General features: G+C 40.5%; 1 protein-coding gene across 3 annotated transcripts in view; it reads left to right on the forward strand.

The window, feature by feature from the left end:
* LAMA2 (laminin subunit alpha 2) overlaps window positions 1–20,986 on the forward strand; it is a 583,647-nt gene that overhangs the window by 333,656 nt on the left and 229,005 nt on the right. For 2 of the 3 annotated variants that reach the window (XM_072833687.1, XM_072833697.1), the window contains exons 16-19: window positions 3,515–3,568; window positions 3,752–3,865; window positions 8,535–8,662; window positions 17,474–17,560. In XM_072833687.1, the coding sequence (XP_072689788.1) occupies window positions 3,515–3,568; window positions 3,752–3,865; window positions 8,535–8,662; window positions 17,474–17,560 (383 nt within the window). The remainder of the gene's footprint in view (window positions 1–3,514; window positions 3,569–3,751; window positions 3,866–8,534; window positions 8,663–17,473; window positions 17,561–20,986) is intronic. The other variant, XM_072833705.1, reaches the window with a different exon arrangement.

A 20,986-nucleotide genomic window follows, 5' to 3' on the forward strand; every position in this document is an offset into this window, starting at 1 on the left:
CACAATAATTATTTGATAAATAAAGGTGTCCTGAAGCCCATAAAAGAATTTAGTTGAATAAGAGACAAAGAATTCTGGAATTCCAGGACTTCTCAGTGATTTCTTCAGTTTTTTCGACTAACAATTCCTGCTTTTCCTTGTCAAAATGTCGTTTCTTTAGACTTGTTATTATGCATCCCTATCCTTTCCTGATTTCATTTGTTTTTTACTGAGTTCATATGGCCAGTCCTTCTAGCTTTGCTATCACCAATATCCACAAACCACTTTAAAGCTGAGTAAACTACAAAGACCAGAATGTTAATTCTCAGTTGCCAAAAAACAGGTAAAACCACTCATTATAATATCATTCTTTTTTACTTTATTTAGCCCATAATGTTGATTTGAAATCTTTTTTTTTCTCATTTCTACTCAACTTCTTATAAATCCCTCCACTGTTTATCTCTCAAATATTTTCTTACTTTCCTAGTACCATTATAATTCATTTTACTTCACAGGTGAGTCAGGTGAGTAAGTGAAAGCAGAGTGGAGTCCTGAAAAAAGAAGTATTTTAATTCAAATCTTAGAGAATGAGAATAACATTATCTTCTGGAAGTGTTCATACACTTGTTTTTAGCTAATAGATACAGATAATCCTGTATATTGACACAATCGAGACCCTTGACATGGGTGATAAGGTAATGAACAATACAGATGGTCCCTGCCCTCAAGGATATTACATCTGGTGGTGGGCTAGACAATATGCCAAAGAGCAAATTTAAATAAATTTAATAAATGCCGTGAAGAAGATTAACAAGGTATCTTGATAGAGCTACTAAGAATGTGTGTTGGAAGAGTAGATAAGAGGGGCTACTTTATGAAAGGTTGTCTGGAGATGCTTTCTGAAGTGATAACATGTAATCTGAGTGTTGAAGAATGGGAAGAGTCAGCTACATAGAAGAAGCTGGAAGTGGATGAAGAAGGAGTAGAAAGGAGCTGGAGTCTGCAAGGACCTGAAAGAGGGCAAGGATGCCTAGAGCTTAGCAAGCAACAGAGAGGGTGGCATGAGACGTGATTAGAAAAGCCAGGCCATTCACAGCTTTGCCTACATTATAATAATTTGGGATTTTATTCAAAGTACAATGGATAATCATGAGAATACTTGAAGGTGGGTAGTGCCATGACCTGAGTTTTATTATTGGAAAAAGTCTTTATGGCTACAGTCTGAAGAACATAATATAGGAAGGCAAGAATGAGAGGAAGACTAGTTAATGGGTTACTGCGGTAGAGCATGCTGCTATGGTAGTGGTAGGATACGCTGTTGTGGTTTGATTTAGGCTAATGGCAGGGGATGTAGAAAGATACGACTTTACTCTCTATGTATTTTGGTAGTAGAACCAATAGGATTTATTGATAGATTACTTACCAGGGGAGAGTTTAAAGAACTAAGAAGTTTAAGAATGAGTCATAGATTACCAGCTTGAGTAATTGGAAGAGATGTCAGTTATTGAGCTGGGGAAGACTGGGGAGGAATGGCTGTGGGGAGAGGATGGAATCAATATTACATTTTAGAAATACTGGGTTTGGAAAGTGTAAATTACAGGTGTCAATGTACAATCAGAATATGCAGGTCTTGAACTTAGAATACTTGTGTGGTCTGGAGATATGTATTTGGAAGGCATCATCAACTATAGGACTGAATAAGATTGCCTAGGAGACAGTGTGATGAGAAAGAGAAAAATGGTCAAGCTCCTAGGAGCTCCTGACAATAAGAAGCTGGGTCAAAGCAGGGAAGAAAGCAAAGACCTAGGGCAGAAATGTGGAGACTGTGACGTCATGGAAATTGAAGAAGAAGAAATTGGAGGGAGAGAGGAGTCAACTAAGCCATGTGTTGATGAGAGGTCAGGTAAGGTGCAGTCATGGAATTGTCTACTGGCTTTGGCTACCTGGAGTGTGGTGACATAGCCAAGGTCAGTTTTAATTGAGTGGTGACAGCACAAGACAGAGTAGGGTAGAATGAAGCATGAGAGGGAAGTGAGGAAGAAAAGACTTTTTTTAGTACTAGAAAGAAAAACAGGTAGGTAACTGGAAAATTATGGGATATCAAGGATGTAATTTTGTCACTTTTGTTAATCTTTGGTCAGGTTTCTAGATCATATTTTTGAGCTGATAGTAGTGATCTAGTAGAAAAGAGAGCTATTACTGATGCAGGCCAGAGAGAGTAGTGGAAGGACAACAGATAGTGGAGTGCAGATTAAGGAAGGATTCTGCACGCCCACCCCACTATTCCAGGGAGTGTGGCAAATGGAGATATTGCAGATGCTTTTGGACTTGATGAAGATGTGGTATGAGTAGTGCATCTGCAGAGTATAAAGAAAAGCTTACTTAGGACAATTCTATGAATATTTGACCTGAAAACAGTAAATCAGCCCTCTCCCTGTTATCAACACATTTCATTTCTGCCCTCTTCTGGGTCTGCTGCTTCACCAATTTTTAGGAATACATATCATAGAAGGGAATTTCTTCCATGACCAATCTGGGGTGGCAAAAAATTCAATGAGGAGAAATTATAAGAAAGGGATAAAAAGTCAACAACTTTTTTGTGCTGCCCAAATGAAGAGGAAAGTCATTTTTGCTTTCCTTTCACATGTGAAGTATCAGCAGATCCTTTTTATGTGTTTGTTATTGATGTTCAAATCTAAGAGTCTTCATACCCTGCGGCAGAAAGAATGTTTCCAACAGTACACAACACAATTCTATATACTTTATTACTTCAGTGGTTTCTGTCGTTTCCATTTCGAACTGGAGAGAGAGAGATAAAAAAGGGCCTTTTCATGATATATCATGTTATGGTTAACCATCCAGAAATATAATAAATCATCCACAAGAGGCTGTACTAACTTGAGAGGGAACACAAGCTCCTAGAGGGCAGCCCCCCTTATTTTGTGTCCCGTACAGGGTGTAGTCAGCGCCGCGGAAGGGAAACATCCTTAAGGGGACCAGTGGACCCAGAGCTGGCACCGACACAGCATTATTCTAAGACCCGAACATTTTTTAAATCAGAATTCCATTTTTGTATAATAAAGTGTCCCGCACCTTACCAAGGAAGGGTGAATATAAGTAGAGGTTCCAGCAGAATAATGCAATACAATATCAAGGGAATATAGGGTGAATAAATCATGAACCGTTTTGTGCAAATTGGAGACACCTTGATAGGCAGTGGGCAACCGAGAATGAAAGACGTGAGTTCTTTACGTGTAGAAGTCAGCTGTGTCTGTGACCACGTGTAAGAGTGAGGCACCGCCTTTCTTCCAAATGATTGCAAAGTGACAGAGTTAAGGGTAAGGGAACCTGTTCCAGAACATCGACATTGCTTGGGATGCCAGTAGGCGACCTCCTAGGCTGAGGTTCTCGGAAAGTCCTTCTATGTCTGCTGCCTTGTTCCAGTACTTTTCCTTCTGTTTTCCTGTCTGTGCTTTGTACTTTGAGACTGTCACGTTTCAATTCTTTATATCTCTTCTTTATTTTACCATTTCAGAAGAGACAGCAAGCTAATGCTTCCTCTAATCTCATACCAGCCAGTAACACTAAGGTCAGTACCAAGTCCCAAATGTCAGGAGGAAAACTCTGTGGCCCTGTTTCCATAATGGCGACCCTGATGGGCGTGTGTGCTGAGTTTGCTACCTAAACATTTTCCTTTATCTGAAAAAAAAAACAAACAAAAAATACTCAAAAAAAAAAAAATGCCTGACACTTGAAACCTCATCTTTTTCAGTCTTGTTGGCCTCGGCACAGGCGAGTTAACGGCACCGTCTTTGGCGGCATCTGTGAACCCTGTCAGTGCTTCGGTCATGCGGAATCTTGCGATGACCTCACCGGAGAATGCCTGGTAAGTGCCTTCTCCTCTGCGGAAGCTGATGGACGAGGCTGAAATCAGCTCGGTTGGCCCTGCTATTCGGTTACTACCTTTGGGACAAACACTGGAGTTAAGAAATGATTTGATGGGGAGCTTTATATTGAACTGAGTTGGAAGCTGAGAACGCTCCTTCGTATGTGGTCTTCCTAACAAGTATTAGGACATGTTTACCCATAGTACCCCAAGAATTGAATTAGAATTAGATATAGCATAGTAGTAAAATAGAACTAATGACTGGGATACATATCTACTGTGAATATAGATGGCCTCAATCCTTCCCATAAATCTACCAGAAATAGATTACATTTCTATAACAGAACGTGATTTGTATCCCCGTAATGCGAAAAGCATAAAATATAATCTTTATAATAAACATAATTCAGTTTTTTTCCCACAGTGAAAAAAAAAGAGGGCAATCTGCGTATTTTTTTATTTTAAAATTTCAGCGCTTAAGTAAAAACAAAATATCATATGTAGATTTAAAAATAATACATATGTGCAATACATATTCCCCAGAGCTGCTTATCCCTTCTACAGGAAAGTTTGGCCTAAGCTCTGCAAAGGCCAGCACTTTCCATCCTGCTAAGAAGCCTCCAGATTGGAGGATATACGCTGCATAGACCGTTCTTTTTTTTTTTTTTTTTAAGATTTTATTTATTCATTCATGAGAGACATGGAGAGAGGGAGAGGCAGAGACACAGGCAGAGGGAGAAGAAGGCTCCCTGCAGGAGACCGATGTGGGACTCAATCCCGGGACTCCAGGATCACTCCCTGAGCCAAAAGCAGATGCTCAACCACTGAGCCACCCAGACGTCCCTTCATAGACAGTCCTGATGAACCTCAAGAGCGTGTTGGTTTCGTATTGTCTGACGTGGCAAGAAGCTTGAAACAACACTTCTCATTTCATTAGTTTTCCAGAAACACAATCTGAAACAGTGCCAGTTTAGGAGTCTATCATATTCTCATTTCCCTGTAGAATTTAAGGCAGACTCTGTTATCTCTGGTTCTAAATGTTCTCTCTCTTCCTCTTGCGCGATTCCCCTCCCCACCACTTTTTTTGTCCACTTAAAAGCTTCTGGGAAAAACCCAAAATGAAAATTCAGGGCTCTTGTTTCAATGCAGTTGGGCATTTAGGTTTATTGATGCTCTTTCTATTTTCTCTCTAGAAGCTTTTGTTTAGTTGCTTTGCACTATAAAGCATGATAGCCTTAATTTGTGAATCAGTAGATTTTTCAAATGGCATTTTTTATGAATAGAAAGACACAGCGATTTTCATTTTAATTATACCATAAGTCTTTTAAAATGTACCCTGGGAAAAATATTGAGTTACTTTTAAATATGTTGCTAACCTGCTAGGGGAACTATCAACCCAAAGCTGATATGGATGTGCTTCATTTAAACCTAAAAAAAAAAGACAAAATAAATAGATAACAATACCAGACTTCTGATGTTTCCAATAGTCATATTTCATGACGGATTGATTAGGATTAAATCAAATCATGCTGTTGGTCCATTTGGTTATGTGGTATTTCTAAGAATGGAAGTGTGTTTTTTGAATAAAATAGTTTCATTCAGCGTAATTTGGGGAGGAAGAAGGGAGGGAGCAACAATTATTTGAGATCTTCTACTGATGGAACCTTGTTTACTGACTCTGTTTCATGGACAAAAAAATAGGAGGCCACCATCAAATAACAGCAGGGATCTTAGGGCAACAATAGAAATCCTGTCAATAGAAGTAGAATCTGGTGTTTTCTGGGTTTTCCATTATAGCTGGTTAATATGTGATCGTGTAAGATATTTTCTGGAGACTTTCCAATGCCTTTAATCTGAAATGATATTGATAACTAAGTGCTAATATCCCATTTTGAGCATATTGGTTCTGATATGATCCACAGGGAAAAATATTTGAATGTTGCACATTAAAGACAGTTTTAGGGTTTGCTTAACCTGCATTTTATCTCCTTTTTAAAAGTATGTATGTTTTTTCCACTACCATTAAACAGAGAATTTATGAAATTTACAGATAAACTGCTTTTTAATCAGCTTGGTTTGAAATATGATCAGAAAATAAATAAATAAATATGATCAGAAATTGACTGAAATATATTTTTGATATCAGATCAAACTACCAGACCTCTGTTACAGTGTGGACCTATAGAGAAAAGGTCATTTTAACTCAAAGTACTCAAAGTACACTTGAAGTGACCCAGGAAACATTCAAAGCCACATGGGGAGATTGCTTACTTGTCCTTTCCTGTTGTAATTGTCACATGTGCTTTGAATGAACATCTTTATGGCAGGACACCTGTGAAAATAACCAGCCCATCAGAGTACACTTCTCATCTTTTTAGTTCTGATTTCCACTGTATTGTTGCCTAGTGCTGTTTTAGGCACAGTTGCAAAAACACTCGAATGTTAAGATTAATTTTATGATTTCCACTAAATGAGATGTGACATCAGTAAATATAAGTGACTTCTACATGTTCTTTTTCTTTTAGATCAGTAGTTAAAGAAAAGTAGGGTGTCTGGGTTATGCAAGATTTTCAGTGGAATTTTAAAGATACCACTTGCAACATGATTAAGACCATCAATTTTATGATCTTATTTTTTTAAACCCCTAAGTCTTTGAAAGATACAACTTGATCATGTCAATATGCAAAGAATATTGCAGAAAATACGTTATTTTTTAGTAATAGCCCACCTTAGTTAAGCTTGAAGACCGAAAAGAATTAATATGAAGATGAAATCAAAGAGGAAAGCCTTTTTCACGTTGATCCATGTTTTATACACTCCATCTTAATATGCTGTTATTTAGACAACTGTTGATAGTGAAGTTAGCCTCTGCTTTCTTTGAAAAAGGCTTGCTAAATGCATTTGAGAGAGAATGTAAAGTACCTTAAAGAAAAACCTATTTTCAAGTATCACCAGATACTAAAGAAATACCTATTCACTTGTAGTTGATGAAACTGTCATGGGATTTCAGAGCTTGAAAATTTCATAAATCATAGGCTTTAACTCTCTCATTTTATAGAATGTGAGAGATTCAGAGCGTTAAATGATTGGATTTTAATTTAGTATCTTCTACTCAATAAAAGAACTGTCCCTTTCCCCAAGGAATTTAACAAGCTTTGTTTAAAAAAAACACATGTGTTTATTTGTGTGTTTTTAATTAAATCCATTTACTAAATGTAATTGAAATTAGCTTCTTTAAAAATATACTGATGTAATAATATTTCAGACCTTTCATTGAATTAGGCTGGCCACCCTCGTGGTCATCCAGATTATTAAACATTTACTTTATCCTTATAATGAATTTATGTTTTAGCTGCTTCTTTTGCATATTTAATTACTGATCGTAAAAATAAAAATTCTGTACCCCTAAATGCTGATGAACACTTTTGAACATGAGAAAAATATTATATTTTTTCTATGGTTTTAAAAATAAAAATGTATTTCAGTGAGAATGAATCCATATTGGGTGATTCTTAAAAGGAATTAGATCCATTTTATTGTACTATTGGAGACAGAAGTTAGGTCTATATGATGCCAAAATATTAAAATTTATCAAATTGTGCTATTGAAAGCTTTATAGACAACTCCAGTGTTTGGTTAACTGGAGTGTTCACCTTTCTACCAGTCTCTTGTGAACACAGCCTGAGTTGATAAGTATACTATAACTAATACGAAGAAATCTAGACATAAATTATTTTATTTTGATTTTTTTATTTTTGAAAAGAAACTGCAAAAAAAAAATGCAGTTTCATTGTAAAGAAAAAGTATTTGAGAAAAATTGTTATGTGCCTTGTGGTTTCATTACATATTGGTATATGTTTAGAAATCTTTCCATATTCTCACTGTGTAATTATGAGCCATGCAGGCCCCTCACAGATATAATACACTAGTGCATTGTCCAAATCATCAGAGCCCACTAAGGTCCAAATTAATCTCTGAGGTAAGAGCATCACTGTCCCAGAGGATTTGTATGAGTAGCTACTGTTCTCATTAAATCTGCAGTTTTAAACTGAACAATTGACTTTTACCTAGAATAAGCTACAATTTCCACTAAATACATTATTAGGACTCTGTGACTATGCACATGTACACACATGCACAATTAGATGTATTTCCTTACTGAAAAAAATGGAAAACTAACAGAAAAAGGAAATAAGATTTGTATAATGAAAAAAATTATAAGGATGCCCAGGTGGCTTGGTGGTGAGCCATCTGCCTTTGCCTGGGGTCGTGATCCCGGGGTCCTGGGACTGAGTCCCAGTCGGGCTCCCTGCTCAGCAGGGAGCCTGCTTCTCCCTCTCCTGCTCCCCCTGCTTGTGCGCCCGCTCTCTTTTTCTCTCTCTGTGTCAAATGAATGAATAAAATCTTTGAAGAAAAGAAAGAAAGGAAAAAATTATAATGAATTTCAATTGTTTCTTTTTAAGCATGCGTATGCTGAAACTGGCATGTAGTTTATAAGCTACGTATTAGATTAATTTTCAGTGCTATTTCCCAGCTGTAAAATTGACAATTTAATGGGAAAATTATTCTTTCTAACAGGGAAGAGACTCATAACCCTGTAGACCTGTTTTTGGTAAATGTTGATGCTTGAGACCAAAATAATAAACTCTGATGTGCATTTCTTCCTCAGAACTGCAAGGATCACACAGGTGGCCCACACTGCAATCAATGTCTTCCTGGTTTCTATGGCGACCCTAGTAAAGGAACCTCTGAAGACTGTCTGCCCTGTGCCTGTCCACTCAGTATCCCATCCAATAAGTGAGTAACAAACTTGCCTCTGTAATGACTTGGGCATCCCACTCTGCAAGCTCATTTTTGATACAGAATGCTTCTTTCTCTTGTCACACATAAATAAATAATAAATATATGCATGAATTTCTCTGGAAGGTAATATGAGTTTTTCTAAATATAAAATATTTAAAATTATGGCTATTTATTCTGCAGAATTTTTAATATTTTAGTTCTAGTTGGTGATTTAATATCTAAGCAACAGAACTCAAATAGAATTTCTAAAGCAGCTATAAAGGGCAGACATGTTTTATAGAGATGTATGTAAGTCCCCACATGTGCACACATACATACGTATCCTTGTATAGTAATAAAAAGACCACTGACACAGGCGCACCAGGCTGACTCAGTGGTAGAGCATGTGACTTTTGATTTTGGGCGTGTGAGTTAGAGCCCTACATTGGTTGTAGAGTTTACTTAAAATAAAAAATAATTTTTTAAAAAGATCACTAATACGAATACTGCTCATTTGGGTCCCAGTCTCACACTTTATTTATGAACCTTGGGCAAGTCACAAACTCCTAGAGAAATTAAAGTATGAGACCAATCTAGCTGACCTTTAGGTACCCATCCTATCCCTTGGTTATCATATGGTTTATCACATTATCATATGATGTCATACATATATTATATATATATATATCCTACTAAAGCAGTTATACTGATAAGAATTATATTTAAATTATATGAATATTGAAATATGGGTGATATAAGCACTTATTTTGCATAAACTAAATTTTGAAAACATTTAATGAAACTTTAGACAATTTAGTTATCTTGTTTTTATTCTTTATTTAAAAAAAATTCCAATTATTCATAGAACAATAACCTTGGAGTCTTCGAGAAGACTTTTTTTTTTTTTTTTTTTTTTGAGAAGACTTTTAAGAGATATATTTTGTCTACCTCTTCCCCTTACCTTTTAAGGGAATACTCCCTTCCAGCTGCTCTAATTCACATTCCCTCTGAGTGCAGGGGCCAATACCTAAGCAAAAACCCTGCATCATAAAGAGTTCTTATTTTAATGGGGCATACTATGTTGAACAAAAACCAGCCTTTTTGTATTAGTACAAAATTGTAAATAATGGTAATTTAAATGAAAGAGATCTTTTTGGAGACTCTCTAAAGGTAAGTTTTTAGTGCTTCCTCTGCCTTCCGCTGAGGTCATGATCCCCTCAGGCTCCCTGCTCCATGGGGCGTCTGCTTCACTCTCTCCCCCTGGCCCACCTCCCAGTCATGCATGCCTGCCCTCTCCCTCTCTCTCTCCCACTCAAATAAGCAAATCTTAAAAATCTTTTTAAAAAATCAGCAAACTCAGTGCTTAATAATATCTGTATTATATTAGGCACCTTCCAGCTTTTTCTAAATGCTGTGATAATGCTTGAAGAGCTTACATTTTTAGTGATTTTTAAAATTTAATCTATCAGCTACAGTCTTTTAATATAAAGGTGTTCTCAAATTGGTCATGTTCTGAGTGAGGTCTACCCCAAGACACCATGATGGAAAATGGTCTTTTGTGAGAGTCAATGAATACTCTAAGCTAAAGATTTAGAGAATAATTGTCACTAAGTTTAAAAGTCCTCATGGAAATTATGGTTTCTACTTTTCAGCCCACATGAAATCTTTATCTTCCTCACCCACAAAACTCCTCCTTAGGAATTTTACACCTTAGTCATTGGGTTGGGGGTGTGGGGAGAAAGAGAACTAATATTTGACTAAAACAGACTACTATATTCTAGGTATGACACTATACAGTTCAATAAGGTGGATATTATTACCCCATTTTATAGAGTAAGATAAAAGGCTCCAGTGGGAAAATAGCATTACGGAACCAATTCTAGAGCTAAAAATCCTTGATTTAAATGTTGAGTTCTTCTATACTTTCTAGCTGTGTAACTCTGAGAAACTGACTTAAACTCTCTGTGTCTCAATTCTTTCATCATTAGTTGTGATAATAAGACCTTCTTATAGGGTCGTTGTGAAGATTATGTAAAATAAAGTATACCAAGCATTTTAAAAAAATAATTGGACATGATGAGTCTAATGAAAGACTGATTATTATTAATTAACTTGCTCAGAGTCATTAAAGTATCAGGGTGGGAATCTTAAGTTTCAAATCAATGTACTTTCCAGTCTTCTGCAATCTACATTGAGGACTTTTTTTAAAAAGCACACTGAATTTTAAGGGATGTTAAAAGCAACTAAATGGGAAATTGGGTTAACATATGTTAGTGATCAAAACATTTCCAGAGTTTAGGGGATGAGGTTGGTTGGATGCAAAGCTGAAGATCCTTTGGCAACCAAGGGTGTCAGAGATGAGAGAGAAGGCAAAAGGGAAATCTACTGGAAAATATTAAATATAGGAGAGCAAGTTGAATTCCTTCATAATCTATGGTTAGTCAGCCATATGTTGGGCATAATATGATAGGACCCTTGCTCACCGGTGTACTTGTGAAGGGTTAGACCAATGCAATGGAGAACCTGCTCATTCACTTGGGCTGAATGAAATTCTCCAGGACCATCCAATATACTCAAAACCCAGTGTTTTCCACTAAGGAAAACAGAAGGGTTCCATCTGTCCACTCATTTCTGTTGCGCTCCTTCTTAGGCAAAATATCCTAGGCACTAGCAGAGCTATCAATCCAGCAGAGCTGCCATTGATTGTATAATGTGAATTTTAGCCAAATACATCTGAGAATTATGTGATTAATTGGATATGTAGATCTTAGGGATCTATCCTCAAGTCTGACCAACATTACTAGAAATGCAGAGAGGCCATTAAGGAGAGAACTCTGCTTGGGTAATTACAATCATTCATGGCCCATCCTTCTCTGTTTACTGTGCTTCTACTTTAATTTTAGTAATAAGTTCTAATTGTGTTCCAGAAAGAAAAGAGAACATGAGCATCACCATCTATATGTGACAAAGGAACTGGGTCCCAGTTCCAAGGATGGCATTCCCTTAAGTATATGTATTCCAGTTTGTATAATTATGCAGATCTTGATTTTAAAAAAGTAAATTAAGATGACTCTATAGCATCAGTGACACCAAGTACTTAAAGATCCTTTAATTTTTGAGATGTTTCACTTACATTAAATAATTATTGAATGATTAAATAATAATTTTATCTTTAGAAGTAGAACTGAGATTAGAGTAGCAGCCTGTTTTGTTTTTTTTTATCATAATACTTTCTTTTTTATTACAATATCCAAAAAACTGAGTATGCAAGTTTAGGTCTCAAGACCCCTTCTTCAGTTGTAGGAATGTGCCATCTCAAGACTATATATTTAACCTATAAAGAAGTTCAAATGTAAAGAAAAAAGAAAATGCAGTTTCTTCATAAATATTCTGTGTCTCTTGCTACCAATCACATATTCTCTTGTAAACCTTGAAAAATTCCCTGCAAAGCAAATAATATATATAATATATATATTATATATGTATAATATAATATATATATGGTGTGGCTATGTGTGTGTGTGCAAAGTGTACAGTAGCTCCCCTTCCCCAGAGATCAGCTGTTTTCCTACTACTTAAATTAAACTAAATTTAATTCCAGGTTCAAATATAGCATTTTTCTAAGTAGAAAGAGGAGGCAATGATAATCCAGTTGGTTTAAAAATACTAGTTTTGTTTTTTAAATTATAAAGACTTTTAAATTTAAAACAACATGGAGCACTCACATTGTTTAGTGGTGCGATTGTGATTATGACCTAAAATATTTTATTTTTAAATCACTAAATAGTGAGACAGTTTAGGGAAACTCCCCATTTATTTTTATTTTTTTTAAACTCCCCATTTAAATAAAAATTTCAAGAAGTCATTACTATTATAATCTGAGATGAAAACTCTGAGGAATAAATTGAATATTTACAAATAATCCAGAATATGGGATTCAAATTTTCACAGGTTATCCAGGAAAAAAAAAAAAAAATCAGCTAAAGGTTGCTGCAACCTTCATCTAGAAGTATAAAGCTTAGTGATAGTTCTGCTTTGGTGATTTATCTGTTTAATCCCTGATCATAAATCTTCTAGATCATAAGCATTTTGGCTCCAAATTTCTTAGATAATATTGCTAAATAAATCAAATATGCAGGGAGATAAAGATAGATTGGTATAATTATTATGATATATGAATACAGACAAGCATATAATATTTAAATTATACATATATATCAATTTCATCAACTATTCACAGTGTCCACTGTTTGCTTAGCCCTCTCATCGTGGTGATGTATATATTCTAGCTATAGATTGTAACTAGGTAGTGAAATTTATCTCTAGAGAAGCAAATAAATATGTAAATATTTTGAATGTTTTATATTCATTAATTTCTGGCATCACATAGCTTATAAATTAAATATAATATGCAAGAGACATGTGAATATTCACCCTTGAACACTTAGAATGTGTTTGAAAGGGTAGTTTTTTTTAAAAAAGGGTAGTATTATTGAAATCATTTGTATAATAAAATTCAAGATATTCTTGGTCCAAGACTGGACAGAGGGTAGGCCCTCAATCATTTTGAATACTACTTCTTTGTGTGCATCAGGCCTGCTAGAATTTTTTATTTTTATTTTTATTTTATTTTATTTTTAGAATTTAAATTTTTGAAAGATTGTAACACTCCTAGAGCTGACTTGGCCTCACTCAGAGGGGCTACATTGAATTATTGCTGATATAATTAGTAGTTTTAATAGAGAAGTAGAACTATTCCCAGACAGAAGGTAAATTTAAGAAAATATCTAGCAACATTCTTTAGAAACCTTGGAGTGTGTTAGATGTTTCAGAACACTTTCATACACATGTGTTTTATGTCTACGTGAGTGATGACAATGTATTTCACCAGAACCTCTTATTAGAAGGGAGAACTAAACTCCAGAGAAATCAGATGCCTTGATCATGACCATTACGGCTTGCTTGTGGCAGAACCAATATTAGAATCCATATATTCTGATTCACCTCCCTGTGCTTCTTCCAAGGGGGCTATGGAAATAGAAACCATTACAGAACCATTGAAGAAGAGCAAGGAAACAAAAAAAAAGAAAGAAAGAAAGAAAATTAACAAAGCTTCGTGATAGACAAACTGTAAATGTTCGTTATAAGCAATGACCCCAGGGCTTGGCAACAGTTCTGCTGATGCTAATGTACGGGATTAGAGCACGATGAGAAAGTACAGGTCTGAGTAACAAGTAATTAAATACCTTAAAGTCGAAAGAGATCAACATATTTTGGAAAAAAATCTGAAGCATTATTAAATGGTAGCTAGAATTTATCGCGGTACCATGTGCAGTGCTTGCTTTCATGCTTTATCAGCACACATTCTCTCATCTCACTCAATGAGGAACTCAGATTTAGAGGAAAAAGAGCATCCAAAGACACAGAAAACAGCCCGGTTCTAATTACAAAATCCAGTGACGGACGTTAAATCAGATTTTATATCAGCCGAAGGTAATTAAGGAAATATGGGTTTGCTTAAAGGTTCTCCTGAGGTTATGGGCGGAGGTCATTGACCTGTAAGGAGAAAACCCTACAGCGACACTTCACAGCTTCATGCGGCCCAAACCACAGCCACCAAGTAACTGAGTTTCCCCTTGGTTTTTCTCCCTCCCCTCCGGGTCCTCTGCTCCCTGGGCAGTTGCCACTGGGCCTTCTCACCGCCCTCCCTGGGGCTCCCTCGCAGACCCTGTAGCATCTGGTCCCTCTGGTGCCTCTCCCCCAGCCCCTCGAATGTTCCAGGTTGTAGTTAGCTCGCAGGGGTTCTGCTCCCCAGTTGTATACGCAGGCCTAGGACGCGCCCTGATGTTATGACGCTGGGCCTTTCATAGCACATCACAGCCCCGAGAGGCCACGCAGATGTTACACGCTTAGGGACAGATCACGGTAAAGACCCGAGTCTGGGCTCAGCCATCAAGAAGGGCATTTCCATGTGCACATCCTTACAAGGCAGTCTCCCAGTTGCTTCTCATCCCCCCTCCGATCCCCTGTGCCTTCTGTGGCGGGAAGGGGATGAGTCAGGACGCAGAGCGCATCTCCTGCTGCAGGAGAGCTGGGCAGCCGGGGTCTCCCGGCGTGATCTGGGACTCGCTGGAACCAAGCGATCATCTGGCAGTCCCCTTTCTCTGCACAGAATAGTGAGCTGCGCATTCTGCTGCGTTTGCCAAAATAAATTCTGTAGACGTTTTCGGTGGCACGTGTTTATTTCCTGTTCTCATTTTATTTTTGTTGTTGAAAGCCCTCTTCTCCACGGCAGTAACTATAATCATAGCCGGAAGCGAGCAAACCCTCAGTTTTTATTGTTTAAAGAATATTGAATCATAGCTACAGATATAATTTATGAGGATGTTTCCTTTAGATGCATAATGTCAAGTGTGTGTATCCAAAAGTTTATATATATATACACACACACATTGAATTATTGTTCAATAATATATAGATATCTATCTATATAGATATAGATATAGATATATAGATATACTTGGTTTTATATATATATATATATAACCAAAAATTTAAACTTATTTAATTCTTACCAGTACAATGAATGCTGGTTACATGGAAAAGAAAACGTTGAATTAGAAATGATAAGTCCTCGATTCCATGCTCTAAAGTCTCCTGGATATTAGCTATGACCTTGGGCAAGACAAACGATGCCTGCCCCAACCAGCTTATAAGATATTATGCAAAAATGATAAAATTATTTGTAAAGGCCCTCTGAAAATGTAAAGATCTAGTCAAGTTGAGTCTCTTGTTGTTCTTTAATTTTTTTTTTTTCCGGGAAAAGTATTGATTTTTGTCCATGGGTGCATTTTACTTTACTTCTGTTGGTTTTAACTGACACATGAGTACATTTAAGAATTTGTTTTACAGTTTTAAAGTGTCAAAAACCCTGTTAAGCACCTTTGACATGACTTACGGTAAACTGATTTAGGATTTTAAAAAATAATTGGTATGGTCTTCTTTCCATCGCTGTAGTCTCACATGAGTGGGAGACCCAGGGCTTCTAGTTAGAGTCATTTTGCCCCAAAATGATGAGACAGTTATAGAATGCCAATTTTAAAGTAAGACATCCGTGTATTCTGCAGATGTCAAAATCCAGTCCTCCCTCTTATGTCTGAAAACAATAGCAAATCGCGAGGTGAGTGAGGGAAAAGAAAAATTCAGTTTCTTTCTATTTTTACACATGCCTTGTTTTCTCCAACGCGGTCACTTGTTTTCTCCAAGAAAATCGCTCATGGTGAGGTCCTAGTTTTTTGATTTTTAAAATTTCAAAAGAATTTTTTTTTTAAATTTATTTTTGGCGAGGTCTTTTTGGGAGCCGGCACCAGGCTGCTGTCTCATGAATGGCTCTCGTCACAGAGCACAGGCTGGCTGTGGCTTGGTTCCGCTGCCCATGCAGCCCCCACAACCCCTTAACCTGGAGTCGCTTATCTGGGTAATAGTTGTGACTCAAGGTACCACAAGCCAGGCTTCAACAGATTTATTTTGACCTTCCACTGAGTTGTTTTCGTTTTTTTATTTTTTTAAAGATTTTATTTATTTATTCATGAGAGACACAGAATGAGAGAGAGGCAGAGACCCAGGCAGAGGGAGAAGCAGGCCCCATGCAGGGAGCCTGACATGGGACTCGATCCGGGGACCCCAGGATCACGCCCTGGGCTGAAGGCAGGCGCTAAACCGCTGAGCCACCCGGGCTGCCCTAGTTGAGATGTTTTAAATGATAGAAATACTTGGTTCTAATTGCTTGCTGCTATATATTAAAAAAAAAATTAAAAAATTAAAAAAAATAAAAACCATCATTCCGTGTCTGCAGAGCGGCTCGGAGGTCAGCCAAAGGGCAGTGGCAGGAGGCGAACTGTCGGCTGCCCGCAGCACAGGGAGCCTTCCAGCGCGGCGCAGGGGCGGGAGCAGAAGCAGATCAGGCCGGCGGCCTGGCCCTGGGCCGTGAGCGGGCCTTCGCTCAGTTGTCCTGTCCCAGGAGAAATCCGGTTAGGGAGCAGAGAATGAGACAGAGGTTCCTTGGGGGCGTTTTATCCTAAGATGCTAGAGCAGCGGAGCTCCCAGAACTCGGAGGGGCCGCCGGCCCTCGGGGTGACTGTGTCAGGGTTGGGGTCCAGCGCGCAGGTGTCCCATGGGGTGCACCTGCGGAAGCCCGCCTGGAAGTCTCTGATGACCCCGCGGGACCCCAGCCTGGCACTCGGTTCTGACCCGACGTCCGCACAGAAAGAGCTGAGGCCACGGCGGCCGCCAGGGGTGCGATCGCAAGGGCTGTGGGGTGGTTTGGTTTATTGTATGTTTGAGCAGCACGTGCGGGTTGTGTATCTCCTGAATGCCTCTCGGGGGGTGTCAGCCGCCTACACAGCAGGGCCATGTGGCACTCGCGTGCACACCCCCTGCACATGGTCCCAGTACACAGAGTATCCCTCCCAGCATCCCCCCAGCACCCCCCCCCTCCTCCACGATCACATACCGAGTCTTCCAGAATCTCAGACGGTTCAGAAGGACTCGGCTGGCAGGGAAGTATGATGCCCAGTGTGGCCAGGCCCAGGGAGCCCCTGGGAAGCAGCAGCGTGGGGCCACCCGGCGTGACGGGCTCAGGCCCCGAACAGGCACGAGTCGGGGAACCAGGCCACGGGCCGTGCTCACACCGCAGCAGCCGCCGTTTCCCTTGCCCCTGCCTCCGCCCGCCTGCACCTGCTGCCTCCCCGGGGACACACGAGAACAAGCTGCTACTGACCTTGTCATGTGCTTCTCCTCTTGTCCCTGCCGTGGCCCCACGTGCAGCTTTAGCCCCACATGCCACTTAGAGCGAGGCCTCGGGCTGATGTGTGATGCGTGCCCCGCCGGCTACACGGGACCCCGCTGCGACAGGTAAGCACAGCCACGCGCCCGGGCGCCCCAAGCCACGGGCCTTGGTCCCCCGCACGTCTCCGAGCCGCTGCCACGCTCAGTGAGCCCGAAGGTCCTCCCGGGACGTGTCAAACAAATGCATTTTATTTTCATAGTTTATTTATTCTCTCAAAATTGCCCCATAAATCTCCATTCACTCAGAGAGGGTTTGATTAATGTTTTAGTCTTAAAGGTTAAGCATTAACCTACAATCTTTCTAGAAGGTGTTGCTCAGGTGGAAAGTCATGCACTTTAAGATTTATCTTACTGCCTACGTGGGCACCATTTGCTTTTCATAATTAGTTTTTTGTTCCTAAAAATGTGACTCCAGCGTGTAGTTCATAGTTCGGGGAGTGGTCCATGATTTACCTTAAATACACCCGAAAATAGAAATGAAATGTGATTTATTACTGTGATTTCTGTCCTCTTCTAATTACTCCTGGGCCAGCATTTGAATTCCCACTGATTGTACGCGGCTGCTTTGCGGCGGAGCCAGAGGTACTATTTTACGAAATCGATGGGATTATTTGTCTCCTGAAATGTCTGCGAAGCAAAGGTCCTTCTGTGTTTCCGTCTCAGGATAAAAATGGCCCAGAGCTCCCCGAGGATCACTGATGAGCGCGGCCGCCACCCGGGCCTGGGGGGACAGAGGCGGGGACCGGCTCTCCACCCCGAGGGCCTTCTCCATCCCCACCCCCCCCACCCCCCCCCACCCCCGTGTTCCCTTGTCCCCGCTGTCAGCCAGGGCACTCTGGGGGAGGACACAGGGGCCAGGCACCGGGAGGTAAGGTTGCGGGCAGCTGCAGCCGTGCAACAGTGAGGGCCACCTGCGTGCATGGCGACACCTGTGGATGAGCGACAGGGGGAGAACTGACAAAAGACTGGATCCCTGGCAACTCAGAAGAAACTGGAGGCCTTTGGGTTAATAACCAAAAAAAGGAGGGCACGTGTCTGCTCTGCACCATGATCACCGGCCAGGACGCCCCCCGGGCCTGCTCACATCAGGGCCCCCGCCCTGCCACGGGCGACGGACGTGCCAGTCGCTCCGCCTCACGACCACTGAGTCCCACTCACGCCCCTGAGCTGCACTCTGAGGTCCTCACGTAACTTGTCTCATGCTCTGTGTCTCTACACAAGGCACACAACGCTTGTCCAACCACCTACTGTTTAAAATCCCACATTTGATTTAACCAGCGTCCGTTCAGCCACCACCCAGGCCAGGTGCAGCTTGATGCACCGTCCTCCCGTTCAACAGGTCGCATCTCTAAGCGGGTGACAGTGGCTCCGTGTGTCCCGGAGACAGCTCCAATGTGGACCATCAGAATGACTGAGGGAGGAAAATTACCTGACAGCACCATGTTCGATTTAAAATCTTTATTAATCTGCTTAAAAAGAAAATAGAGGTGGACCGATGCAGCTTCTCCAATGGCCTATCTTCCCTCCGATCGCAGCTTTTCGGTCAAAAGTCATCTTCGACTATTATTCTGCGGAGGACCAAATGTCGTGTTTTGCTAGCCAGAACTTGGATTCGCGATTTCTAGGAGTATTTAGGGTTTATCATTCGTCTGGATTTACATGATTTCAAAAGCATCTTGTTAGATGGATCCCAGAACATTAGGGGAAGCATTTCAGGGGAGGTGCAGGCTGTGGGGGGGCGGGGGGCGGCTGGGGAGACTAAGGGCATCACAGGAAGATCCTGGCTGTGCTGACAATCTTGTAATCAAGACTGTTCTGCAGGAAATTGGTGAAATCAGTGTGTGCACACCATCGACGTAAACCGGCGCTGGAAAACCAGAGCAGCGCTTCTCCCAAACCGCACATTTTTGAGATTGAGTTCCATGACCGCATACGCCTAAGAAGCGTCTAGTAGCTTGTTAGTTCTGACATGTCTGGACGGAAGAGACCGGTTGCGTTTGTTTAACTCGGCATTTTCTTTTCTGTTCTTGATGTGTAGCTGACACTCAGGTATGTGGTTCCAGGTGTACAGTGGGCAACTCTAGACGTTGCACTGTAACTCAGCACTTCCCAATCTTGGGTGACCATGAAGCCCTGCTTTTCGATAGATGATAGATAGATAGATAGATAGATAGATAGATAGATAGATAGAGATATAGACAGGTAGGTAGGTAGATAGATGAGATAGATGATAGGTAGGTAGATAGACAGGTAGGTAGATAGATAGATGATAGGTAGGTAGGTAGATAGATTAGATAGATAGATAGATAGATAGATAGATAGATAGATAGATAGATAGATAGATAGATAGTAGACAGATATAGATAGGTAGATGATTGATATACTGACAGAAGATAGACAGGTAGGTAGACAGATAGATGATAGATATATGATAGGTGGGTAGGTAGATAGATGATAGACAGGTAGGTAGATCGGTAGATATTTTAGCAAGAATGCATCTCAGATGACAGCTCAGGTGGACAGGAATTGGAACTGTATATTCTTTATCTCGATTTAACTTCTATTTTGAGACCCGGGCTCCGTAGTGGGAGCTGTGGGAGCTGTGGGAGCTGGGAAGCATAATCTCAGTCAAGTACACTTTAAATTCCCTCCATGGTACATGTCAGTTGTATCTTAATTTTTAAAATCTGGGTTTTTTATTTTTTCATCTCCTCCCATCTCCCAGGCTTGAACCAGAGTTTCTAAGAGGCTTACTTAGTACCAAGAGATCTGAATGCTGGAGTGAGTGAGGAGAGTGTGTGTGTGTGTGTGTGTGTGTGTGTGTGTGTGTCTGTCCGGCTGTAAGTCTGCAGGTCCTGCCGTGCTCACCACAGACCTAGGTCCCACCTGTCCCTGTCTCTGCCTCCGCAGCACCACTGACTATGCCCCCTGCTGTGCCCTTCTTCCCCAGGACTTGTTCATCTACCTCTACCCCCCCTTCACCCCCATTGCCCAGCAGCACCCCCCACCCCGTGGCAACCATCAGTGTGTTCTCTGCATTTATAGGTCTGCTTCTGCTCTCTTGTTTATTCATTTAAAATAAAACAAAGAGCCTCTGTAACACACAGCGCCCTAGCTCCCCTTCTCAGCAGCTCCTGCTTGGGGCCAGAGCACCCGTACTTTCGGGTATCCCTGCTTTCCTCTGGGGAATGTTTGAAAGAAAAGAAAAACAAGAGCCAGGGAGCGAGGGAATGAGCTACTCATGATGGCACCTTGCTGAGACTCTGGGCCTCTGTCCTCGTCAAGGAGGAAGACCATGAAAAAAACCCAGAAAGGAAAGTATCTTGGAGGGCGGAAAGGGGTGAGCCTCGGGCTTCCAGAGGAATCTGAGAGAACATGGGAGGTGGGCTGGCCGAGCGACACCCACCCCAGGTCACGGGCAGCACTCACCACGAGCCTGGGGCCCCGGCAGGTGCGGCAGGTGCACGGCACCTGGACGGACGCGGGGCAGCG

The sequence above is a fragment of the Canis lupus genome, chromosome 1, assembly GCF_048164855.1.
Source record: "Canis lupus baileyi chromosome 1, mCanLup2.hap1, whole genome shotgun sequence".
Classification (NCBI taxonomy): Eukaryota; Metazoa; Chordata; class Mammalia; order Carnivora; family Canidae; genus Canis; species Canis lupus.